Below are 27,942 nucleotides of genomic sequence, written 5' to 3'. Positions count from 1 at the left end.
TTCACACCTCTCCAAGTTATTGTTCTAGGCTCTTATCAGACTCCCATACACTGCTGCATCCGCTGCGTTTTCACACACTTGAGACTTTCTTTGAATCTGTAATAGCTGGAAACCTGGTTAAACTGAGATTCTGGAGAGTTTCTGATAATGTTAAACTGGCAGAGAGAGAGCGACTGAAACCCTGGCGAACTTCTTGAACTGCAGATTCACCCTTAAAAGGTTTAGGCAGATTAATAATACAAGAATGGCCAAAGTGGCTCCTTGTTCCTCCTTCTCTGATCTCTCTCAGTAAGGTGTAGGGAAATGAAACACTATAAAGAAAATTGCAAATAACCTGCAAGAAATATAGAGGGCAGATAGGATCACGCCGCTTCCAAAAGTATCACTCTTTTGAAAATAGTGTAAAGGGAAGTCTAGGGTCTTCCTACACCACCAGGAAAACGCACACTTTGACCATTCAAGCAATGGCAAAGCAAGTCAACCAGCCCAACCTCAGTTCTCAGAAACATGCACAAAATGCCAAAAACTCCTCTGCAGCCTCCCAAATTCAAGTTCACATCCATACTGACAAACACCCAGTTCCCCGAGTGTATGGAGGGGGAGCAGACCACCTGTACACATTGCCTTGTGCGCCCCAGCAGCCCCCGGGCTGGAGGAGCAGGAGCCCAGCGGCGAGGGGGTGGCTGTCCCCAAATCATCCACATTTTGCCCCAGCGCTGGGCCCATCCAAGGATGGCAGCGACAGACCCCAGCCAGCTCAGCTAAGCTTTTAAGTGGAAAAAAGTCAACAACTTCTCACAGTGGCATCCTTAAGTCCCACGGTGGATGTCAATATTAGCATAATCTGGAATCTGTGCCCACTAATCAGAAGGCAAATTTAACTTTCATTTCACATGCATGCTCATCAGTACGCAGCAATGAGTTGCACTGTTCATGACCCTGAGCCCAGCAGGACAGGATTTTCCAACCACACACTGGAAGCCGTTTCAGTTTACCTCAAGGCATGTTATACTACTGCCCTTTCTTTTACTAAAATCCTCCAGTTGCCACCGTATTTCACTGCATTAGCAACATCTGCTAGCTACATAACCCGTGCTGCACGCTGACTGCGCAGGGAGATGGGAACCCTGGAGCGATTTTCCTGAAGGAAAAGGGAATTCCTGAGCGAATTTGGATTTTTGCAACACAGGGAAAAACTGTTCCCTGCTGCCATCCCAACTGCCAAGTCAACATCCCCATGTTTCCAAAGTATCTTCTGCTGTAAATATTTAGCACAGGAAAATACAAGCATGGTTTCTGTTACTGTTAACAGAAGTCACAAGTGTGACTCCCTACTCACCATGTGGATAATTTACCCCTCCAGCTCAGGAGTAAGACAAGGCTTCTCAAAACAGAGTTGTCCCAGGGTGGGAACACCACAGATGACAGCGAAATAACAAAGAAAACTAATTCCGAAACTTCAAAGCTGCTAAAGACACTCAGAAGGAAAATAGCAGTAAAAAAAGTGTTTTTCTTTTGGACGTGAGCAAACAGAGTTAACTTGCAATATTTCAGGCAGGAATACTGGACGAAAGAGAAGCCTTAGTTTTGATCAAGGCTATACTTGTATACACTGAAAGCAAAACTACAATGGCTGATACAGTAGTAAAATATATATACCCTCTCTCTCTATATATATACACCTTTAGTTCTTTTTTTGAAAATATGAACTGTGAAGCTGGAGTTCTTAGACAAACTTATAAATTCAAGCTTCATCTTCAATATACTTTTTGCCCCACTTTACAGCCCTGAAGAAATACACACCAATTGTTTCAGAAAACCCAACGTACAGATCTTGAAACAGCTTGTGAGCCCAGTGTGTGCACCTCCTTATAATGCTGCGCATAGGTTAAAACTACTGCAGCCTCCATCGTATAGCATATGGGTATCAAACACAGAATTTGATTATTCCAAAGCTAATCTGATATGGATATCATCTATTCTGGCCCTAACTTCAGCACTTTATTAATTGACAATGCCAACTTGAATGACAAATGAACAAGTCAATCCACAATTTAAATACTAAACCAGAAATAGGTGATTTCAAGTTACTGATTTAAGTTAGCCAATTGTTAGCACTGCACTTAGATTGCAAAATGGTTAGAAACAATCTTAGTTAGCATTCAGTAAATTAAAACTTTCACAATCATATTTAGCTGAAATTCCTCATATATATAGATGAAGTTTTATTTTATGTATATATACACATACATTTAAAAAGCTTGAATAATAGTTCCTCCTTTCCAAACAGAAACCATTACACTGTGACATGTCTTGACTTCTAAACTCTACCAGCTTCACAAGGAGAAGAATAACCTTAGGTTATTACAATTAGTTTAATCTCATTAATAGATCAATTTCTTTCAAGCATACCGAAAACTGAATTTTACTTTGTTGCTTCTCCTTTTAGTCTACATTATAGTCTGTGTTCTTAAGTTTTAAGGAGAGCCATCACGGAATAGGTTGTAATCTCAGGTGATTAATTGCACAGCATTTTACAAGCTGTAAAATAAAGCAAGATTTCCACAAACCGATTATGCCATTAAGCAGGCACTCTTATCAGATTTTTCTGCAACTAGCAGGTTTGTCTGATGATTGCAAGTCTTACGCATTTATATATTTCAAAGGTTTACTTATTTTTGTTGTTAAAAAAACTAAAATCTATGTTGATTGTTACATGCAATTCTACATGAAAAGTCCCAAGCACCATGGAGCAGAATACCAATATTTATTACTAGACTTGCGCTCATTATGGTTCTCTCTGACAGGGGTCCATTAAAATCAATTTTTATGTTTCTTATGTTTTTTTTTCTACCCAGTGTTCTTACCATAGTGTTTATTAGCCAGTTAGGAGAAACACTGGGCACTGTTTTGTTTTTATTTTATTCTGTCGAAAATAATGAGGCCAGATTTAACAACTATTCACTAGCGATGAGTAGAAGAGATTAAATGTTATACTTCAGCACAAACATTTACAGATGGCTTTAAAATTTTTAGAACTTTATCATCAGTAAAGACAAAAGCAAGTCCCACCTTCCACCTCTTTTTCAGATTTAAATTCTTAAAGTAATTGTAAGAATATTCTGCTTACCATTAACTTCTGAAACACTCTTGAGTAATATTCCACCTATAATATAACAATTTTTGCATATAAATCATGCAATCTGCTAAGTTAAGTGTTATCAAGATGCCACTAAAGCCTCAACACCTCTGTGAGGCTGGGAAATTAAGTTAGCTCACCACTGAGAAAACTGAAAGACCAAGATCAGATAAAAATTAAGAATCTGGAAAAGGATCTAGACTGCCTGATGTCTGCCTGAAGAACAAGATCATGAGATCTTTCTTCAAACAGCCAACCTGGCCATGGTACACAAGTAAATGGCAGCCCCCATAAACGAGCTGTCCTTACAAACAGGACAGACCTTGCCTCGCAGCTAGGCTCCCTCAAGGAGGGGGGTGACCCACAGTTTGCGAGTAGCAGCATCTTTCATTTGTGCAAGCAGAGGTGAGGAACAAAGTACTCAGAGCTTTTGGGGACACATGAGTCACTTCCTGGAAAAAGGTCTGTGTGCCTGAAAGATCGATTTCTCTACCCTGCCTCCCCACCACCACTTGCTCTGAAAGTATTTACTGTCCCTAAAAATTTTGTTCAAATAGAAAAGGCAAGCCATCAATGAAACATTCGAAACCTCAACATTAAAGATAAGCCAAACACAGACCCTTGCTCTTACCTCTCCAGGACTGCTACACAAACACACCCAGTATAACAACACCTCCCCATTCACCTTTTTGGTCTCTACTAATTAAGAGCCTGTAATTATTTCCTTCCAATAATCTGCCATTTCACTATGAGCCTGTATTTTTTAGTACCCACAACTTCACAACTGTTTTTTGTCTTCAGCTTTTATTTTCATGCAATTCATTTTATGTCTAGCATTATAAAGAACAAGCAATTTCTCGTATTCATTAGCTTCGAGAGCCCACAGACCTTTTTCTTACTATACTTCCACCCACTCACTGACATTTCCTCTTCTCAAGGTTGAAGAGTCCTCATCTGCTTAGTTGTTCTTCAGGCAGACACTGCTCTAGAGCAAAGGCAAGCTTCAGCCTTATCCTAAATACTGCTTTATTTGCATTCCTCATCAGCAGAAATCCAGTACTTAAATCAGCATATGAAGAAACTGAAGTACTTATTTCCATATCACTGGAGTTGGCAAAACTGTCAAATCTAGAGGCTTGAGAGTTTTCGTATTAGAGGCAAAAACATATTTCAAACCAGAATACACATCACGCTTCATATTCCTGATTAATTTTACACACACTTAAATTACAAGGATAATAAGAAAACACAAAAGGGGAAACCCCACAAATCCGTGAAGAATTTCAGAAGTGAAAAGCAGGGGAACAAAAAACACCATGAAGAGAAGGAAGCCAAACCTGGTTGAGTCTTGTCAGGAAACGCTCTGCTGTCATGGACTGTGGCAAAGGCTGCGATTTTATTACCAAAAACCATTGAAGAGACAGACCAACCTTAATAAGTAGCATTCATTTTGGCAGAGGAATTTGGCAAAGAAATATGGCATCTAGTAGTTTTGAAAGAATTCAGTGTTTCTTCTAAAAATGTCACTCAGCATTTCCTCACAAATAAGGGAAAAGCAAACCAATGATCTGAACAGGACAGATGCACTTTAGCACATCGAACAGCACTTATATTCAACAGTAAAATATACTAATACCTCTTCAATCAGTTCTATATTTGGGACATCATCTCCACTGCCATGTATATCGTCTGTTCTGAACTCCAGAAGACATTACAGATAGGCAAAACCAACCAAAGCTCTCAAGTAGTATGCAGTAATTAAAGCAATTATTCAATACTAGGGTTCTGCCTGTTGGAACACATATCTAGATACAGGCCTGCAAAATTTGCAAAATATGCATGAAGGTCTTAATCCTCAGTGACAGATTCACATATGTCCCCAGAATTAGGGTGCAGGATGTACTTTCAAAACCTGTGTTAAAAATACTTTTATTTTAGAACATTTCTTGGTTAATATTAAATTGATGCAGCAGAGACACACATTTTGGAGCTGCCACTTCTTAAAGGTACTGGAGGCTCGTTTTGCCTCTCAAAAGATCAAGTACCGTGTTCCCAGTATGGCTAGTAAAAACAAGCACGCATAGTCGTGTCTTAGATCCTCTGCGCAATCTCTTTCCTTTACCACATACATAAACCTAGGATCAATAGGACATGAACTTACCCACTTGGCAGCACGCTCATTTTTGGAAGTTTTATTTCATGTAAGCCTGTTTCACACCCAGATATCTGGAGTTTTCCCACAGGACTAAGCAGAACCGCATGTTTCTCCTCGCACTGAGATTCTCCCTCTTTGGAAGACACCTGTTCATGAAAACAAACTCCTCTTTAATTGCATGCATTCTCACCAAGGACCATTCTTCTCAAGATATTTTGAGTAGTTTTCAAAAGTAATTTTAAAAAAGGCAAGAAAACAGCATATTTCAAGTTTCCTCAACTATGACTTTTACTTTCAAAACTCCAATGTAAAATGATCCATCCTAAGTCAGCATCTAAATCAAAGTCTCAAAAACCAGTTAACTAGCAGAACAGTGACTTTTGTAAAAATCCCAAGTAATAGCAGTTTCATGGTTGGTTTATCAGCTAATATTCAATGTGTTGTGATTTCAAAAGGATTACTGTGACAACAAAGTATATTCACTGGTTTAGAGCAGCAGTGTTATACAAATAACTCCTGGAACACAAATAGAATGTGTCTGCTGGAAAAATATATAAAAAAATCAATCATTCCTTAGTAAAAGAAACATTTTTTTATTCCCATTGTTACTAGTCTGGTTTTACAATTACTGATAGGATGTAGCTGGAAACAGATGCCAAGCATTTCTCAATATTGTACAAGACCAACAATAACATACTTGTCAAATTCATCTTGGCTAAAAAACCCAGTGTGACTCAGTAGATGTTTGGGCTGTATTTACAGTTTGCTTTGTACAATCATTAGGAGAGAAACAGGGCAGAACACCACAAGTATGTCCACTGCAGTCACCCAGACACCAAACCATAGGTTCCGACCACATCACCATTGGCGCTGTACAACCAGGACAAAAAAACCCCTTTGCTCCAAAGAGCTAAATTCAAGTGAAACTAGACAAAAAAAGTGAACAGAACAAAGAAACCCAAGAAATTGTAAGGCAGCACAAGCTAACTCAATCAACAAACCTCCCGGTTATATTGAGAGACCAACAAGGTTTCTTGGGGTTTTTTTCAAGTACTCAGACCATACAGCTACCTTGCAGTTTGCTTTACACCTGAAAAATTTGCTTGTTACTGCAATATTCAGAACCAACAGTCTCCACAGACAACTGCACAAACTTATTTTCCCAGTATTTACCCAAGTTCACAGTCTACCCCAAAGCTCTCTGAAGTCCACCCCACCTACGACACCTGTGTCTGCCTACAGCAAGGGGGATGATGCTGAAAGCCCAAAGAAGTATCAGATGAAATGCAGAAGGGATTAAGAAAGTGGGAAACTGATTGAAGAGCACAACAACAGACTAGGGGTGCATCAGGAGACAGGAAAAATCTATGCATGACAACTTACAGCTGACCACTGCTTGCAGCTATACAAAATTTATTTTTTCAAAGTAAAAGAATTTCTTTTTAAATCCCATTATTAAGTGCTACATAATGAAGTCACATCTGCAAGTAATATAATCAGTGTGAAGTAAGGATTAAAAAAACCCCAAACAAGTAGACATTTTTGCCTACCAGGGCAAAAGTAAACCTAAACCTCTGAATTTTGGGAAGCACTTAAGCAATTCCTCAGTTACAGACACACAGCAACCAGTGCAAAGTTACTCAGCTTAGAGAAGTTCTGTGCAATGTGCTGGGCTTGAACTGCAGGTTTCTAGTGGTTTATTTAGCTTGACTGCAATCCAAATCAGCTTTTTGCTAAATAATCAAATGTTTGCTGGTGTTACAAAGAAACTCTCCTTTTCAACCATCTTTTTCCTTGTTCCTTCTCCCTCTTCAAGGAGAGGACACGGGTGAACTTTTTTTGGAGCAGCACCTCACTGCAGACATCTTAGTAAAACATAAAAGTTTACATATGTGGAAAACCAGTATACATTCTTCATTTTTATTTGTGACAGCCCTAAACTAGATGCACTGAACCTCATACCATGTACTCCATGAATATAACAACTTAGTGATAAGAGGACAGCTTTTTCATCATAACAAAACACAGGATGCAGCGAGTAACAGAAAACTATAAATAACCCTATGAGTTCACACCAAGTTGAACTAAGCTTTATAGATGAAAACCTTGAGTGAGTACAACTAGTATTTTCAGTCTTGTTTATCATAAGCATTGGGCAGCAATATTTAGGTTTATTTTTATAAAAGAATGAAACTGCATGACATATATCCACATACATATGCGATTGGGTTGGGAGCCTCAGAGACGAAGGTCACCATACAGATGTACAATGCTCGCTACCCTCTGCCCAGACACTAATGTGCCTTTTCACTATTTACCTACAGCTACTGAGATGAGCCAGAGAAGACTGAGGTAACAATATGTTCCTGCAGGCAATGCTATTTCAAAATAAAGTGAAATTTTATTCAAGATTTAAGTTGCAACAGTTTTCAGATGCAAGTAAACAGCCTTTAAACTTGCCCAGCTGAAATGACCAAATGCTTAGACATCACTTACTGCAGACTGGTGAACACTGAAAACCTGATCCTGCCCATATCCTTCCAACGCAGGCACAATTTGCTCAACACCATCTTCCCCACAGTGCCCTTGTTGAAGCTGTGAACTAGAAATGAATGGCAGCTTAAAGCAAAAATCTAATAAATCCAAATAAACTGCCTTCTGCCTTTTTTCTCCAGCTTACGTAAATGAACCATTTGAGGAATTTTGATCAGGTACTGCACAAACTCCACCTTCACTCTTCCTTCCTACAAATCTGTGTCAAAATCTCTCATAATGTTGATATTCATTAAGTAGGAAAATAGGACTTGTACAGAGGAAACTTCTCCTGCCATCCTCTGTGAGTCTTGCTACAGAAATAAAAATGTAGGTGGAGCATATGTAAGCCTGCATCTCACTAGACTGCTAAATGCTCTATAGAAAATTGGAAGACTGTTGTTAGCCAATGGAATTAAGTCCTTTTTGGCATTAATAATAGATGAGAATCAAAAGGTTTTCACAGTGGAAGATTTATCAGTAAGAATATTAGCATGATTTATGAGTTAATGTCCTGTACAGAGGAGCCTCATTTTCCAGGCATGCTCCCATGACTTTGCAACAGCACGTGCCTCGGTGGCACCACACTCCTCCGAAGGGCGAAGGTCCCCTCAATTACACATCAACTCCACTGAACACCACTAGGAAAGAGAGATGTGCCGCTCAAATTGCTTTCCTAGGGTTCAGATGCTAAGGATGCACAACAGCAGCGAGTTTTATCTCCTAAACAAGGTGCCGTGAACCCAAAAGCCAACATTAGCTTGATGACTTGCATATAAGGATCTTAACCTCTTATGCTTTCCAATGTAATTCAGTTTAACAGCCTTGCTGCAGCCAAGGTTTTCAGTACTGAAACATACCTCCCATTTGATTAAATACAGATTTTATTTAAATTTGCATTAATGGTCTTTCACATTACAGTAAATAATTCAAAATTACTTTCTATGTTCTACTGCTCCTACACCCCCCCCCAAAAATTCCATTGTTTGGTCTGAGATCCTAGAATCCAATTCATATCCATAATGGAGAATGCATAAATAAAAAATGCAGAGAAATCTTGAGGATCAACAAGGTTCAAGAAAATCCATAGCAAATTGTTTCCATGCTTCATGTTCTCCCAAGAGGTTTGTATTTTCCAGAAGACAAGTGAAGAGAGCAAACCTCACGGTATTTCCTGCGCTTCAGCACCATGCCCCAAATCACTGTTACTGAATTGAAGGGGAGAAAGAATGCAAAATAATTTCATGAACATCGCTTCCAACTTTTCCTGTGTTCTCCTCAAAGATTTCACAGTGCATCTGTACATGTTAAAACCCTAGAGACTGCAGATTTCCACTGGAAAAAATGCAACAGTACTGCCTGTGGATGTGTTTGTACCCACCCCAAGTGTTCAGACCTCAGGACATCAGAAATTGTCTTAACAGAAGTTCTGCAGAAGGCTGTGGTCAAAGAGACCAAAGATGCCACCTTCTCATGCATTTTCCCTTCAGTATTATTGAACACATGAATCCTTCCCATCAGGAAGGAGCCAGAGCCCTATCTCTGATGGATCTCTCTCTACAGGGTTTTCCATTTCCTTCACTCTGCTTCAGCAACAATATAAACCTACCACGCCATATCAAAATATTAATGATAATCCCCTCTGCCACCACCTGCATCTGATTTAACAGGGTATTTCCATTAGGCTATAGCATGTGGCTGAACATCAAATGGAAGTCCTCATTTTTTTTACTTGACTATTTCTGAGAATCAAGGCAAAAATAACATTCAACTGCTAAACCTAAAGTGTCTTTGCCCATACTGCAATTTTATTTTTTTAAACCAAGAAAGTCCAAGTGCATTAATCAGGGTGGTGTCACAGCTGCCTGCAAGAAATGGGTCTCTTGATCCTTTCAGATTAACAGAAAGTGTTAATTGCTGAGCTACCTGATAATGTAAATATAACCAACAGGATGAAATTGCAATACAATTCCTTCTATTTCATTTGCCATTTCTCAAACCCAGAAATGGTTGTATTGCTACCATTTCCAGACAAGCCACTACTGCACATTTGAGAATTCTCTACTTAATTCTTCCACACCATTAAAGTTACTGTTCTTTAAAAATAAAGAACCCACCCAGATGCCATACTAGATGTCATGGTTTAACCCCAGCTGGCAACGAAGCCCCACATAGCCACTCACTCACCTCCCTCACAGTGGGATGGGGAGAGAATCGAAAGGGCAAAAGTGAGAAAACTTGTAGGCTGAGACAGAGACAGTTTACTAGGTAAAGCAAAAGGCGTGCACACAAGCAAAGGAAAGCAAACCAAGGAATTCATTCCTCACTCCCCATGGGCAGGCAGGAGTTCAGCCATCTCCAGGGCAGCAGGGCTCCATCATGCTGAATGGTGACTTGGAAAGGTAATCGCCATCGCTCTGAACATCCTCCTTCCTTCTTCTTCCCCCAGCTTTACAGACTGATCATGACATCCTATGGTCTGGGATGTCCCTTGGGTCCGTTGGGGTCAGCTGTCCCGGCTGTGTCCCCCCAACTCCTTGTGCCCCCCCCAGCCTCCTCGCTGGTGGGGTGAGGAGCAGAAAAGCCCTTGGCTCTGGGTAAGCACTGCTCAGCAGTAACCAAAACATCCCTGAATTATCCACACTGTTTTCAGCACAAATCCAAAACACAGCCCCATACTAGCTACTATGAAGAGAATTAACTCTCCTAGCCAAAACCAGCACACTAGGTTTCTCATGCAATCTTGCTCCAATGTTGGGTTAGGATATAACCACATACTGGCTTCAAAAACTAAAAATACTTGTCAGCACCTATTGTCTGAGACTATCTCAAATAGTACTACATCTGTTAGTGGTACAAATCCTAGGGATTCTTAGCTGTAAAAGCTAAATTTCTGGATGTATTGATCCAATAGGATCAACACAGTTTGAGTGTAGTTTCACTTGGAGAGTGCTGATGCTAGCCCATCCCACTAAAGGTGTGACAAAGCACCAACTTGTTCATTTACTTCTTATTCTTCATAAAGATATCCTAAAGACCCATCACTTTAATGTTCTGATATATTTGCATTAGGAAGCTAGCATATGAGCCATAATTCTCAAGCACCTGCCCTGTTTCTATGATGCCATATAATATCAGTGACTTGCCAAAAAGCAATACCAGGAATTTGTTGAGTTTGAGAGGATGATCAATAAATGCCAGGGAAGTTGCTTCTTCATCCTAATTACAGGAAAGAAATACCAGTCCTGAACTTAAGTGTCCTTCTTTTGAGTACCGCAGTGTTCTCAAACCTGCTTGTTATTGATTGAAGTTTTGAATTAAAATGCAATGAAAGCTTGAAATATTGGATTTAAATTTAAGGGAAATACTTCACAGGTACCTGGACTGGTTTGGCAATTTACTACTTCATTTCAGTCATCTTGCTGCAGACATTCTTCCTGGTCCAGTAAGTTTACAACCTTCTCATAACAAAATCCTTATCAAATCACATCAGCGGTATTTGTCAAAGCAAAACCAGATCAGGGACCATCATAAGAAATAAGAATTTAGATTTGTCCATCCCTGTCAACTCCACAGCAGCAAGGACAGCAGAACAGGCAAGAGTTGACTGTTTACGAACACCCCGTCTATCCTGAGGTGTAAAGGTCAGTGTATCCCTCATGTAACACAACAGCAGCGAGCACTGCAATTAGGGCAATTAATGGTTGCCATTGCAGTCATACCCTTAACTGGGGTTTTGGAAACAGCACTATTGCTGCTCCATACTGAGACAACTGAAGAAAACATCCAGTCATTATCATCGCCTGTTACCATCGTAAATACAACTGAAATTATAATTTAGAAACGCAAACCCTAACACTGTTTGCAAAATGTTTTAATTGCAGAAAGCTTCTGCCACCTCACCTGGGCCTGCGGAGATGAATAAGGAGGCTGACCACAGCCCCCCGTTTGGCACAGCTGCTGGTGAGCTTACACATGCCAGTGGTCCACTCATCCAAGGTTTTCATTGAATTACAGTTCTCTCAACATCTCCTTAATAGTTTAAAACTTCCTGTATTTGTTTTACTGGTTTCTACATGTTTATTTAAAAGGAAACAATCCATTGTACGTTAAGAATATAGGAAAAGATATTAATAGTAAAGGTAATGCAGTTGTGCACATATACTTCAGTGTGGACGGTAATTTTCCAACCTTATGCAGCTAGTCTTAGATGAGAAAGCCATCTCTTACACTCAGTGTTTTAAAGCAGAGAAAAATTTAAGGACTAGGAAGAAACACAGGATCCATGCAATCAATACGTGATCAAAACACAAGCCTAAAATCTTACTCCTCTTAATATATTGATTAATCATCCCTATGTTCACCTTCCAAATGAACAGTGGTTGCTACTGTTTCAAGAGAAAAAAAAATTATGTACTCCAAATAAGTTCAGTGTGGGGAAGAAAGGAGGGAAGAGGTAGACACAAGTTTAATACCCAGAAATAATTTAATATACTGGAACAAAAATTATACAGAATGAGAAACTTAATTCTTAATCTCTTTGCTTATTATGAAATATTTGATTTCTTTCAAAGCTAAAATACAAACTTTTCTAAAAGCTGTTTCCTTCTCTTGAAACAAAGAGTCCAAAGTTTTCCAGCTAAACATAATGGAGTGAACTCTAAAGCTATAATGATGCCCTGATCCAAACAGGTTCCTCCAGGTTGGGCATCTTGATCTGGACTGCTAAAGCTGTGGGAGAGTGGTCCTGGAACCCAGGGCAGGGCTTCTTGTCTAACAAGAGAAGGCTGCTGCTGCCCTCTGCAACCCACACTCCCATGGTAGTCCTACCAACATCATTCATTACTTCATGAAAAAATAATTTCTGAACAAGATAACACATTTCCTTTATCATTACACTTGAACATCACACATAGCATCCTTCAAACATATGGAAACCTGTTAGTCCAAGGAAAACTGAGTGTCCCTCTGTTTTTAAATTAAGGCAAAAGTTAAATTTTGAGGAAGAAAAGAGGTGTTGCATTCATTGCTTAGATTCAAGAAGAAAGTCTTGAAACAAAACCACTATCATGCCAGCTAATCTGATTTAATTCTGTCAATACAATCTGCTAACAAGTAAAATAACATGTAAAATTACCTTTGTTATAAAATACAGGTCCTTTATTTACTGCATCAGGTTCTTGTGAACTAGATGACCACACATCTGGACATAAGCCACTTCTTCCCCCTATACATCCCACAATAACTGCCTATACTGCGTGCCTTTCTTTTTCCTATAGCATCCAAAGCAAACTTTCAGCTTGCCAGAATAAAGCACTGTATATCAGGTCCATATATTTTTGTCCTTGCTGCAAGAGTAATAAACACCTCCACAGCTGAAGAACAGGACTGTAATCCAGATAAGGCTTTTAAACAAAAGCTGCACTGAAATATACTGCAGTACTGTACTAATATCTCCAATGCTTCTCTAAGTAAATCTAACCCTGGTTAAGCCAAACCTGTAACTTCAGAGGGTATGAAAACAAAACCTACTCATTTCCTGGCTAGGGGAGGTTTGGAGAGGAAATGTCAGACAGACTGTAAGCAAATCCAGGGTTAGTTTGGGGTGATAAAACAATTTCTTTACTTTCCAAAGAACTAATCCCATAAAAAATGTGAACGTAGAGAATTAAACTGCATATTCTGAACATACACAAATACACACTGGCACAGCAGCCACTAAAAAACAGTCTCCATCTTCACTTAACAAAAGGCCCACTTCACACAAGCCCCTGACAAACCAGAAGGATACGCATTCACATACAGAGAGCAACATTTGCTTTCTACGGCATTTTAAAAGTATTCGACAAGAGCGAACACATAATTCTTTATTAAACAATCAAAGACAACAAAAGCAAGTTTCTGTTGTCCCATCGTATTATACTACTAATCCTCTTTGGATGGCAATCAAAAGACCCTGAAATGCCAAGCTATGAAAGTGTATTTCCAAGCAGTGGTAGCCTCTGGCTCTTTGGCTATGTCTTCAGTCTGTTGCTTTGGCAGGCAGGAGTAATCCTGGTCTGTCAAATGGCAAATTCCCAGTGTACTTACCAGTGCTATCTCAGACTTCTTCATTTTACTTAAAGGATATTTTAATTGTAATAAAACTAATTTTTCTCCTTCAGGAGAGGCAGGTAGGTTACTACTACTGCATTTCAGACTGCATTCAAGAAGTGCATTTTTCTACTTCTTCTATTGCCCACATGCCAAGCTTTGGTTTGAGACAGTGTCAGCAGACACTTAAACACAAGACCTTAGTGGACCATTTAAACAGGAATTCAGATGTACTATTTCCTCCAATACCTCTCCAAACCCAAGTAAATACGTTCTGTATCTTTCCCTGGCTATTACTTATATAGGAAACATAAATGCTATGCAAGTGTAGCAGCCACTGCTGCGGCCACTTAGTAGTTTAAGCCATATATGCAGTAGAATATTTATAGCTTCATGGTAATGCTATAAAATGATAAGATGAACATTCTTAAATAAGTCAAACATTTACATGCAGCATACAAGTGAAATGCCATTAGAAAGTGTGGTGTTAATAAGCTGTACAAATTAGTGATTGTGGTAGATTGGCATCAAGGTTGCAAGATCAGGTCATGCCATTCCTAGGATGCATCTTGGTGCCCAGGAAAAATTAAAAAGGAAATGAAATAGCCTGACTTAAGCTTAGAGGCACCTAGTTACTTTAGCATCTCATTTGAAACTGCAGGCTGCCTAGAGATAATATAATGAATTAGAGCAGAATTGGATAAGAAATGGAGTGCCAAGAACAGGGAAAAACATAGACAGCACAGGGCCAGATATTTCTGTAATAATCAAATTATGCCACCAATAGCAAAGACAGAAGTCCTAATTGGGTATGTTCCTTGCTGTTAGGAGGTACCTGGAAATCCCACCAGCAACGACCCTGTAAGCCACATTGCTTGGTGTTCTACCACGGGATGTGGAAGCACGTTGTCATTTTTGGATGACAAAAGGGATTAAGTCCCCCTGCCCCTTATTTTCAGACTGGAAATCATATGCCAGAAGATTCAGTTAGAAGCATTGTGCAATGCACTACAAAGCAAGGTAATACTTTGTTCAGTGTTTTAACATGCACTCACATGGCGCAAGACACTAACTCATAATTAAGGAATTCGTTGCCAAACAATTGCAGAAGCAAATACCATACTAAAGAATCAAAGATGAAGAATATTGTCTTTAAGAATTAGAGGGTCCCCAAAATTAATATCTAGTTGTTACCGGTTTGAGTTTTAACAAGTCTCATGCAAAGGAAAAGAAGTCATTGTGCAGTTGTCTGGATTTTCAAGATGCATTCATCACTTCACAAAATAAACTCAAGATATTAGCCAACATTTTAAGATGTACTCCTTAATTACCACTGAAGTTCTTGCTGTAAAAGTGTGTATATACTTTTTAATAAGAGAAGGTTACACCTTAAGGCACTGAGAAATACAAAATTTAACTGCCAAAATTACCACCTGATGTATATGCATGCATACATACATATAGCAAGACTGAAGTGCACTACTGTTAACAGGGTTCAGCTGTGTATGTAAATATATGGCAACTACTCTAATACAAGGAAAAGAGATGAAATTTTAATCAAATGGGACTTGTATCAGGTTCAGGGGACCTGAAAATGGGCTAAAAATGAAAAAATCTAGCAGAAGAATGACTTTAATATTAGGTAACATTTCAAATTTTTATCACCTAAATCCACAAAATTCTTGATCTGCTCCTTCTGGTGTTCTCTGCAGAGCTGAAGTCAGGACCAGCTAAATAAAAGATAATGCAACTAGGCATAACACAATAAAAGATATTACCTTCACAATGCATTATTGCTGCCAATTATAAGAATCACTTCAACTTAATTTCAAAGGCACAATCACCCTCAACTGTAACAGTCTCTTTTTTAAATTTCAAACAGTATTACATTAAGGCAATAACTCACCTTCCAGCTATAATATCAGTCTCCCTTATTGCAAAAATACATTTCATAAATACTTCTCATCGACAAGTCAAGCTAATTCAGGTTAATTTTATTGTATTTTGGTGCTATCTCACATTTGTGTGCAATTACCTTTATCATTTTATTGCCGTGCCAGAAAGTAATCAGAACAATTATTTGAAAAAGGAGGTGTATAAATTCTAAATCACACTTGCTGGCATTTTTGATAAAATAGCAGCTTTATCTCAGAAAGTGGCAGGGACATCGGATAAATCATGCATCAGTCAAGTGTAGCTGACCCCCAAGTGCATTGCACAATATCAGGAGTGCTTCAAAAGAAACTTTCCTATATAATCCATCATTCTTTATAATACCAAAATAGCTATACCTGAAGAGAAGGAGCTAGAGAATAATAACAAAATAAATCTAAGCAATATGAACAAAACCATTAATAGTGCTCCTTAAGCTGAAGGAGAGTCAGGAATCTGAATTGTGTTCAAGGAAAGAATTTCATTGAAATTTTTAAAGTGAGTAGAACAGCTTTAAACAAATGAAGCAGCAAACTGTGTATTAAGAATTCACTAAAAATACAAATGCATCTACAGGAAAATAAATACACAGAAAAGACAGGTGTCAAAAAGACTTGTACAAAAATCCAAGATTATAGTCTTGGCACACATCTGAATTTTCCTATCCTCATCAATTTTGGGTTTGATTCAGGAGAGCGTGGACAAGTGTTTCACTGTATTAACAGAGAGCAAAGCATCACAGTTAGTCCAAGAATCTGTTTACTAAGTTTAAATTTAATAACTACAAGAAATCCAAAGAGGATGAGAATTACACTTAGAATTAAATTTCTCATGAAATAGAAAAATTGCCACATTGTCATAAGAACACCACAAACACCCAAAACTCCTAAATACAGAGACATTCCTGATGTATGCTCACGCACATAACTACAGCCACATTTCAGCCTCTTCCACACAACCCAACATACATCTTTGGCCACCGTAACAGAACCTGGGATCGAGCAGGAGACAAATGTAGTGATTGTGGAAAATGCCCACATCTGACTGCTTTCAGAAACCTGCTTAAAAACTGTTCAGTACATTACATCGGTGATAATCGATTTCTGCAAAAACCATATGCCAGGCATATATTGTGTGTCACACCAACGTGTGGTTGTGCTCAAAGTAAAACTGTACGCTAATCATACACTATAAACATCACTAAAGAAACATGAGCTACATTACATACATATTTAATATGCACCCAGAACCAGCACCAGATAGCAGAGGAGCCTGGGCTGTGTCCACACAGCCCCCAGCAGATCCCTGCTCCCCACAGCAGATGGGGCTGCAAGAGTTCACGTGTTTTACCTTAAACCCCGTGCCCTTCCACATATCAAAAGGGGAAAACTCCCCTAACAGCTAATGCTGCACCTTTCAACTAGAAGTGAGAGTGGGAGAAGTGAAAAGGTTAGATAATAAATTATTAGTTTCATATCACTTGCCAGCTATATCACACCTAGCTTTGAATGAGAAGGACCTAGTGACTCTTCCTACCATGTCCAGTTGTGTAAAGATAATCAAATATTTCTCTGCCATTATTCCAGGTACCTGCTAAAAGATGTTTGCAACTGGGAGATACATACATAACTAAACAGATGACTGTTCAATAGAAAAAAGTGAAGCAAGAATTTATTTTCCTTATTTTCTTCCTCAACCACTCCATTTAAAAAAAAACAAAAAACGATTTTCTTTTGCAGAAAAGAGAAAGAAAATCTTCTACAGAGGGGTAGAAGACACAGAATATGCCCAAATACTACTTTTCTAAGCCACTTTACGTTACGTGAAGTAGATTAAAACCACCAGAGATGCCACTATTAAGACATTTTTAACAGTGATAGAAGTTGCCAGCAGGAATAGTTAGATATGCAAGTTTGATTGTACTAGAAATATTTTCCTAGAGGAGCATTACTAATGTTACAAAAATAGTTACTCCACAGAAAAATGTATTCTTATCTTCAAAGTTCATTTTAATTATTTGAAGAATACGGTTATGGGCTAAAAATGTGTTGATGCCTTCCTTTCAGTAAGGTAAATTGTTCTGAATTTCTTGATAGAGTTGTTTTCTTATTTTACTATAAAGTTACTGCCCTACACTTACTGAAGCATCAAGCCTCAAAATTAAGCCTGTTTGTTTTCCAATACATGAGGTACTTATTAGGAAACAGAAGCAAACTGCTAACTTATAACTGAAAATGTAGCATTGTCCTGTTAGTTTACGCTCTGTGGCAGATAGATACGTGATGGGGAAAGGTCTGCTGATGCCTGTTACCAACCATGACAGAGCTACAGAGATTTACAATGCAGCATCAATCTTGTCAGCTGGATTCTTAATACTGACTGCTGGACACTGGGGAAAAAACTATGTTACATGAACTCTTTTGTAATGCTGGACTTTCAGTGTACACCTAAATGCAAGGGTATTTTACTAGAAACTTACATTTGGAACAAGCCTTGCTGCCATGGTAGATGAAAGGTCTCCACCTGTAAAGAAAAAAAATCTCAGTTAGATTGAGATTTAATTTGAATTCCACAAGAGGAACAGTATATGTCAATAGTGTTATTTCCCCTATAACCAACTCTATATCAGTTTTTTAAATGGGCTCTAAATTTCAGTATATATAATTTCAAAGGGGAGCTTGATTTTTTTTTTTTTACAAGCAACCAGGAATTTTAATGTTCATGAGGTCATCTACTGCTTGTTGAGAGTCAAAAAAAAATCAACAGATGGCACATTGAAGACTTGTTCCATAACAAACACTACACAGCTCATGATTTGAATAAAAATGCCCTAAAAGATACAGTATTAAGAACTATTTGTACAGGCAGTAATGCACTTCTGAGTTACAGCCTTTTGTGATTCAGGAAATAACACATTTTAAGGCATGAGAGCAAGTAACTTAGTTGTATCCTGGGTTTAAAAGTACAGATCGCAAAACATTAAGAAAGTACCTAAGAAATGTTAACTTCAATTATTAGAATTCAAGTCTTAAACAGTATCATTATTTATATATCATTAACAAAAATACAACAGGTTCCTCTTTGCTCTCCCCTTTGAAATAAAGGATGATTGCTATTTCCTTGGCATTTACTTAGTCCTCCCCCCCTATTTTCTTTTCAGTGCTATTTAGCTAAGATCACTGTATCTTTGCAAAGATGTGCTATAAACATTACATTTTTGAAAAACAGGGAGATTATCTGACAAAGCTCAGCTTCAGAGTCCTGACTTACAGCCAGCCTCAACAGGAACTCTTCCACTTAAGTCAGGGAACTACTGCTCCACAGAAGGGGATAACCGTATCTGCTTAAAGAAATGCTGAATCTCTCAAAAGAAATGATAACCAACATCTAAGGCTTTCCAAGTCCTCTCAACACATCAAGCCTTGAAGTCCAAGGCAGTGACAGAACCTACAGCCACTTCCAAACAACTTAGAAGAAAACAGAAATATTTAAAATAATTAAGATGTAATATTCAGAGTTTAAAATTAAGATCCTGAAAAATGAGTATTTTAAATATACTAACAATCATACCCTTGCAAGGTAGGCAGTGCAAAGATCATTCATTCCATTTTTAAATGTGAGTAAGCCAGGCAGATGAGCAATCCAATATAATATTATTTTAAATATCTACGACAGAGCTAAAAATAAAATAGCAATTTATTTCTGTTGTTAGTTCAGAGCTTTAACTTTCGAAGTATATAGCAACACTCAGCTTTTTCCAGATTTTTCTGAAGGGTAAAGCTAGACTATTTACCTCAAAAAGCAGATTTATCCAGAAGCTCATTCCAAACCTGGGCCAAAGACCAAAGAGACCTATAGTGTGTGAGTGCACTGAATTATGCCAACGTTACACAGAGATACCCAGGAGTAAACATCCGTCCTCTGCTTTTGCTACGCTTCCCCAGGAGGCCAAGGAGCAGAGCGGGTGCCGCGATGGCAGGGGACGGGCACGCCACGATGGCAGCCCAGTATCCCCAGCATTACTGGGAAGGCAAGCCAGCAGCATGCCTCCGTCCCATCCACAGCACAAATCAGTCACCATCAAAATGCCCCTCGTACAGTGGCAGGCAACCTGGGGAAGTCTCACCTACCACCTCCACCAGGAAAGGGAAACCCAAAGGCTTCCTCTGAAATACCTGCATCTTTGGCAACCTGAATAGGAACAAAGCCTGGACACGTATGTATGAAGGATTGGCACCTATGCGCTTTTGCTTCCCGTGCACCAAATGTTAAATAATTACCATTTAACAGTTACTTATGCCCCTCTTCCCATCTCCTACCAGCTGATCTGATGGCGCACGCTGCTTTGGGTTCTGGTGAGATCCGCTTGCTCCCCACTTTCCCATTGGGAAATAAAGTGTTTCCAAGATAGCAGCTGCTCATGGGTGGATGAAGGGCTGCTCTGTCAGGTCAGCCAGACAACAAGCATTCATCCTGACTGAAGGAGCTCAGAGCCCAGCAGAGATCTCTGCGACAAAACTGGTCAGGAAACATCTTTTTTCATAACAAATTTTTGTTTTGTATTTACTTGCAACACAGTCTCTCTTCCTGTTTATGAAAGAAACCGTGCCAAATGCCAAAATCCAGTTAAATTTCATGTTGTTTCAAATAGCATCTAATTTGTGGTGACAACAGCAGTTTAATTGCTAGCCAGGTTCCACGTGATGCATTACTATCTAAAAATCTCCAGCACCCCCATAAGGATGCTCACATACTCTTAAGGGCAATCCACACAGAGCTCAAGAGTAAATCCAGATCAGTCACTAAAAATTTCCTCAATAGTTTTAGGCAATTCCCCTTCACACTTCCTCAATGCAACAGTCTCTAAAAACCATGAGTAAAGATACCCAACTTCTCCTACAGTGTAGGTCAGGAAGCAAATACATCACAGACCCACCCTGTGAGCATTCCAAACCTTCAAATATGTCAGTAGACCAAAAATTTAAAGCAAAGTCAGAGGCTATATTAAAAATCAGATCCTTAAAAGCCATCAAAAATTTCAGCCATATTTTGTTGACAGTCTACAACAGAAGTCCTTGAGTTTTAAGATACTTTCCTGTTTACTTTCACAGGACTGCAGCCTGAAAAGTACATGTGATGGCAGCACTACAGTAAGAACTCTTAGATTCATAAAAAGTATTTTTCTCAGTTCATCAACTTTTAAACACTAAAGGAAGATTCTCCTTGAAAGACAAGTCCTCAGGAACCGCAGAATGTAATACTCTCTGGTTTCAGTACTAAAATTTAAAAACAGCTATTATATCAAGTCAGTATATGAATAAAATTCCATATGAAAACATTTAAAGTACATTAGATTTTTGGTCAAGATGAAAGACTTAAAAAAACTCAGGCAATCTATTCTAATTGGGTTCCCATGGTAACTGTACAATTGGGTTTTTCAGTGTAACATCCCAAAGGCCCAATGCACACTTGTAAAATATACTTCAAACAGCCTGAATTGTTTTTACATTACAGCACTCCCAGGAAGATCAATTACTATACATCCCCACCCTAACTATTAGTGGCAAGAGATGTTAACACTATTGGCCATATTAACATAAGTCATGTAAAAAACACCACATATCACCATCATTATATAAAACTAATTACACACTTCAGATGCATCAACCATGTTCAGAGTAATAAAACAATACTAGTCTTGTCACAAGATCATGTTTACTGAATGTTAGAAATCAACCCCAAATATATGCCAAACCATTTTGCTTCTCATATTGATTTTAAGGATAAACAGAATCAATCATTAATAATTACATTATAAGATGACCCATAGGGTTAATCATATTCTTAGAAACTCTCACTATGGAATCAAATATAGCTGCACAAAAAGACAACTGAAAAGCATTCAAATCCAGGCCACATGCATTACCAATAATACAAAACAAGGTGCATTCACAAACATGCAATTCATTTAATTGGTGAAAACAAAATAGTACTATTGTCCTATTTAAAAAAAAACAAACCAAAACTCAAGCATTTATTAAAAAAAGTTTCTCTCAGATTAAGCACTTTGCCTCCATTTCACTTTCTGAACACACACCACCAGCTGTAGGCCCAGCCTGCCCTTCCAGACAAGCCTTCCATCCAACTGCCTAAGCCTCAAAGCTAAAACCAATTCACTTATCTTCCAGGGAGGGGGAGAAAAAAAAAAAAAAAGAAAAAAACACCAAACTGTGGCCAGTTTGGAAAAAGTCAATTTCATTTCTCAATCAACCAGCAAGAAATCTTGTTATTTCATGGACTGAAGTCAGCAAACAACCAGAGGTATTTCTGGTGTCAACAGCAGACCATGCAAGGGATTTCCCTTCTCCCCCCACCCTTCCCACTGCATTATATCCGATCATACGAAACTCCAATGGAGCAGGATGAAGGGAGAATGAAGTTGTGTGAATTGTTTCTCCAGGACACTGCTGACAGTCTAAAAATGTACTGCCAACATAGCCAACCCACTGCTGCCAAAGCAAGTTTGTGCATTTCATGTGTATTTTTAGATGCTGTACAGTCCATCTTGTGTTTTTTATATGTGAAACAGAAAAATTAATCTTTTAACAGGGCCTTAAGTATACTTTATGTGTTTATTAAAAAGTTTAACTAATTAACAGACCTTCTGCATACTTGAATGTACAAACAACCAAAGATAACATTATTGTTTGCATTGTACTGACTGATCTAAAGCAGTCAGATAATTTAAATATTACTGAATTATGATTATGCAGCAGCATTTACAAGACAGCACTAATACTTGCTATCTGCTAATGCAGAGTTACCTGGAGGGAGTTAAATGTGCACTTGGAACATGTAGATGGCATGATTCAGAAAACAAAGCAAATCTGACTTCAGTAGGCTGTGCTGCTAATATATTTACTAGTTTACTAAAATACCCATTTCATTAATCTGATCATAACACACTAAAAAGTGGCATTTGAACAATTAAAACCTTAAAATGCACCCATCAGCTAAGACCAAAAGCCCATCTCTTCAGTATCCCATCTTCAACAGCACATAGCTACTAAGTACTATAAAAAAATATAGTGATCTTTACCAGTATACCATAGTGTGCACTCCCATCCCCCCCAAAAAAGTGGGATTCAAACTTCCTGAGTCAGAAGTGGGATTTCTGAGTTTAAAATAAAAGTTTGTTTCTGAGCCCAAACCCAGCATCCCCAGCCGCCTATTCCATGACCCACAGCTCAGCTACACACTGGATAGTGAACAAACTGTGTGGTCTGAACCGACACTTGCTGTTTCTCCAGATGCCGTCAGCTCCTGCTTTGAGACAGGCAGAATTATTCTTTATTCCCCTTTGCCAAACTGCTCAAGACTACAGGCCCTCTGTCAGTAGTGCTACTTTATTACTATTTCACTTGAAAACCAAAGGGGAAAGTCAGAATCTTTGTATCCATGAACTCCCCTCTTCGTCCTTGAGATTAAAGGTGACTTGTTCAGATAATAAGTATTTGTAATCACCTTCAGAACCTCTGTTGCATTGGGGAGAATTTCAGCTGCATGTCCAAGTTTTACAAGTGACTTGAAAAGACACCTGAAATGATTATACCATTTACTTTGGCACAATATAAATCAATAGATAGCAGATAGTCCTGACAGACATCAGGACAGGGTGCTTTTGCTCTGCTGATATAAAATAGTAAATAAGGAAACAACTTGAAGGATTAGCAAAAAGCATCAAACCAGTGACATATTTCCAAAGAAAAACCTTCCCAGTTACTCAACTTCCATAAAACTCCAAAGCCACACAAGCTTTATTGACATTCAAATACATTTTTTTTTTTTTTCAAACAGTAGTCTGGACCACACCAGTAGATCATCAGTTTTAAAACTGCATTTTGTATTTCTGGAAAATACTTCAATACATGCTTGGTCTGGTTTTATAGTTTGGTTGTTCCTCCAACTGTATGTTTAACTTAATGCTGGCCCAAATGCACTTGTGCTGGGTGATAACGTTAGCCTTACAGGAGACAATTTAACACAGGATTTTATTTTTTTTTCTTGCATCAGGAAGGTTTTGCTCATTATACCTTCAGATAAACTGAAGCCCTTGCCAGCACAGATTTGTAGAAGAGCAACCTTCACAGCTATTAGGAGAGGTAAGAAACTAAAGAACTGAAGTCCACAGTAAGGACACAAAACCAGGTCTTTTTGCTTTTTAATTACGGCATTAATGAAGACATTAAAGTTCACAAAACCAGCCAAGACACATGCTGTAGCCTGTCACTACCTAGAAGAATTCAAGCCTCCTGAAATTAAAACTTTGTCCTGCATTTTCCCATTAGTTACATTCTCTTCACCAGTCCAGATATCTTATGAACACTCGGTAAACTAGAGAATTGCACGATCCGTCAATAAAGTAAGCGTATTTTGAACTACTGTCCATATGACTCAATTTGTCAGTAAAAACTGCCACCAGCGCTGCGCTTGCAGAAAAATGTCCATAAATGCATTATTGCGACTGGCAGATCGATGTCCATAATAAAAACAAATAGATTTAACAAGTGCTTGCTTTTACGAGTTATGCGATTGGTTGGATGCGTATTCAGCTTCACACGACAACTTCTGGGAATGGGCAATACAGACCGGGTTAGGCACTTGCTGACTCCACCAATGTTACAAACAGGAAATTATTCTAATGCAGGAAATGTTTAAAAGCATTAGACTGAATTCTAATGCCTTCAGGATGTATTTAGAAGTTTCACACATTCGGAATTTAACATATTGTTCTGTGAAATGTAAAATGAGATATGTTAACAGCTACCACAAGCAGCAAGGCCTTTTTGCCTCACTCTCTTTGTGGAAACTAAGTTTAATTTAGGTCAGCTGCATCCCAGGCAGAATGGCTCACTAGTCTTGAGGCTGATGTTAAACACCCCAGCAAATCAGGTCCTACAATTTGTTCCCACGAAGCTATTGCAGCACCAACAGCAGGATGACCCTCACTGCTGAAACCACCCTTCAGTCACCACAAGTGAGGACATCACCCTTTGTGTCAGCAGTGGAGGACACGGCTCACAGGGAACTTGTGCACTGCTTAGAGCACAAGCCAGGTATAGCAGCCAGCATAGCGAGGTTTAATTCATAAACATCAGTTGTTCTTGCTCCTCCAAAAACCTAATTGCATGGGAAAAAACACTACAAAAAGTCATCCATGTCTTCGACATGTTCTCCTTTGGATTTTTTGCATTTCTGTTTCTTCTAACAGTTTCCCCTGTCACCCAAATCAGTTTAAACAGAATTTCTCTGGTGCAGCCTTTCCATCTTATCCACACTTCCCATAACAAACTTAATACTTTTTCTACACAAGTCCTTAAATTAGCCATTCAAGGAAACCCCGATAACCTTCCCAAAGGGCATGAGCTTCTCCTTCAGGCTACTATCCCTTTAGTGATGCCATTAACTGATTCTCTACATACATTAAGCATTAAACAGTGGTGACAAGTTAATTACAGAGTTATCAAGAGATAAAGTAGTCACGGTAACACAAGTTGCAATATAACTACAACAGTTTCCTATAAAGCTTCTGTTCAGTTGCTGGTGTAATTGGTGTAATTAACTTGTCATGGATCAGAATGCAGATAGGAATTGCTAAAGCCACCTTGCAAGCTCACATGGCTACATCTTTTTTCCGTGAAGCTTGAGGCTCTTGGTAGAATTGTCCACATTTGGAACATTTCTGTTTGAAAACAAAGCAAACAAAACTTTTTACTTGGAGAAATTACATCACAGGCTGACAAAACATTCACAAGAAAACTAATAAGCAACTTGGCACATTTCACATAACAATGTTTTTAGACGGAAGTATCCTGCATTACAGGGGTGTTTTTTTGCCCCAGAGACAATAAGCTTTACAAACCTCACAGCAGTCAAACACATATTAAGGAACTTAAAAGATTAATCAAGCCAGAGAGGGGAAGGGGACCTGTTCAAGAGGGCAAAAGCCCCAACCCAAAATTAAGACCTGAAGAAATAATTTGGGTCTGAAATAAGATATTCCGTGGTATCTCTGATTCTGTTGCAAGGCTGCAAGCGCAGGGCCAGGCTGTCCCATGTTTACTAATCCTTCAGGTCTTGACACAAGAGGCAGACGTAAAAGCAGGTCGGCTCTGCTCACTTCTTCGCGCGGAGACCATACAGAAACCTTCCCAAGCTTTCCAAAGGAATGCCTGTGCATAGGTGGGGGAACAGAGCTGCTAGAGGAGACTTTCGGCTCACCAAACCTTCTGTGGGCTTCCGCACCACAGGGCAGGGAGGCATTGTAATGCGACAGGAGATCCCCTATCATGGCTCCGCTTAAGCTGCGTCTCCACGCAAGCGAGAGAAGACCAAAGGCCACAGAGGCAGTTCAGGGAGGCAGAGCTCCTACACCGCCAGTTTTGGTCCCCCGTGCATTAGGGAGACAGACAGGGCATAGAAGCCAAAACCTTCATCAGGTTCACAAGGGAACCCTGTCATCTAAACAGACCCCTCCAGAAGATAACCCTTGTCTTCTGTGCGGGGGGGGGGCACAAGTCTGGATGCAAGAGTTATGCTGTGACAGTCGTTTCTAAACTAAGTGTTATGCCCCAGTTTATAAACAGCAGTGTTCCTATGTGAAACACTGTAAGAGGCAGCTCTTTAATAAGAGCTCCATTTCACAAATGTAAGATACAACTCAGTAACAGGTTTATTGGGCAGTCGGGGACAAAAAAACCAAATCGCTCTTTACATTTACTTTGTTTTAAAAACTGTGTGCAGTTACAGTATGGTACCTATTTTACAAACAGTTGCAGAGCTTGGCTTTTACATCAACAGCAAAAAGACGGTTTTATGTTGATACCAACTGGACACGCGTTACTTTAGTGCAGTTTCACGCTAAGCAGACCTGACCACAGCCTGCCACCATCCATTCACCCCTTGCACCGCTCCGTCCACGGCCCAATGGAAACCAAAGCGCTTTTTAGGAGCGCCCCGGCCTCCCACAGCGGCCACAAAACCACGTCCCTTGGGTGAGGGAAAGCTTCGGCAGAGCTGGCTGAGGCAGGAGCAATGCCTCGGGGCAGCTGGCTACCAGCCTGGGTTAAGCTTTAAAACCAACATTCCCCTGCAGGAGCGATTACCGACCAAGACGTTCCTGCTCCGGCAGCAAAGACCTTGGGCCCAAACCAGGGGTTACGTCCTCTCCTAGGGCCTGCAGGTGCCAGCCTAAGATGGATACCGGCGAGCAAAGCAGCTCCCCCCCCCCCAGGCTGCAAAACGCAGTAAAACCTCATCGCGAAGACAAGCACGAAGGGGCTGTGACCGCTCAACCCCACCGCAGCCCCTCAGGGCGAGCGCAGGGACCCCCGGCCCAGCCGGGCGGCAGCTCCCGCCGGCCCGCGGCCATCTTCCCCCCCCCGGCCTCAGCTTCCCTCCCCGTCTCCCCGCCACGCCTCCGCCATGAGGCGGCGGCCGCCCGGGCCAGACCCGCGGAGGCTTTTCCCCGAGCCCGCCCCGCCGGGCACCCGGAGCCCCGCGGCTCCCCCGCGCACCTGCCCGCCAAGAGAAGGAGGGAGAACGGCGGAGTAAACCGCCGGAGAGAGAGTCCCCGGCGCCACGGAGGAGGGGCTCTTCCCGTCGGGTCCGCCGCCGACCGGGGCGGAGCCGACCGGGCCTCCCCGTAAAGCCCGGGAAGCCGAGCCGGGCAGGCCAGGCCGCGGCTTTTAGCTCCCGGGCGTGAGGTGCGGTGGAGCCTGGCTTCGTACTGGGGCCTCCTACCTGGTTCTGCCGGGCCGGGCTGAGGGGAGGGGAGACCCCGGTCCCCTCGGCCTGCTTATATGGCCGGGGAAAGAGGCAGAGATCATGCAGCCCACCTGGGTCGGGCTTAAAGCCAGCGGGGGGGAGCTCCAGGTCACGCAGGTGGGGTTAGAAACGTGGATTTCTATAAAAATCAGGTGGGATTTCTGTGAAAGTCCCTCACAAAAGAACGGTCTGCGGGCAGTGAGCGCAGGAGGAGGTAGAGCCTGCACGGTGCTGAGGCCCGGTGGTCGTGCACCTTAGAATTCTT

At 40.2% G+C, this 27,942-nt stretch overlaps 1 protein-coding gene across 1 annotated transcript in view; it reads right to left on the bottom strand.

Moving 5' to 3' along the window:
- MGMT (O-6-methylguanine-DNA methyltransferase) overlaps positions 1 to 27,499 on the bottom strand; it is a 168,806-nt gene extending 141,307 nt beyond the window's left edge. The window contains exons 1-4 of the mRNA XM_075026622.1: positions 27,428 to 27,499; positions 25,516 to 25,593; positions 18,331 to 18,374; positions 5,301 to 5,440 (exon numbers count right to left, since the gene is read on the bottom strand). Coding sequence (XP_074882723.1) covers positions 5,301 to 5,440; positions 18,331 to 18,374; positions 25,516 to 25,591 — 260 coding nt within the window. The 5' untranslated portion in view covers positions 25,592 to 25,593; positions 27,428 to 27,499. The remainder of the gene's footprint in view (positions 1 to 5,300; positions 5,441 to 18,330; positions 18,375 to 25,515; positions 25,594 to 27,427) is intronic.
- Positions 27,500 to 27,942: the final 443 nt, after the last annotated feature.

The sequence above is a fragment of the Buteo buteo genome, chromosome 4 (assembly GCF_964188355.1).
Source record: "Buteo buteo chromosome 4, bButBut1.hap1.1, whole genome shotgun sequence".
Classification (NCBI taxonomy): Eukaryota; Metazoa; Chordata; class Aves; order Accipitriformes; family Accipitridae; genus Buteo; species Buteo buteo.
This window is presented reverse-complemented; position numbering and strand designations above follow the sequence as displayed.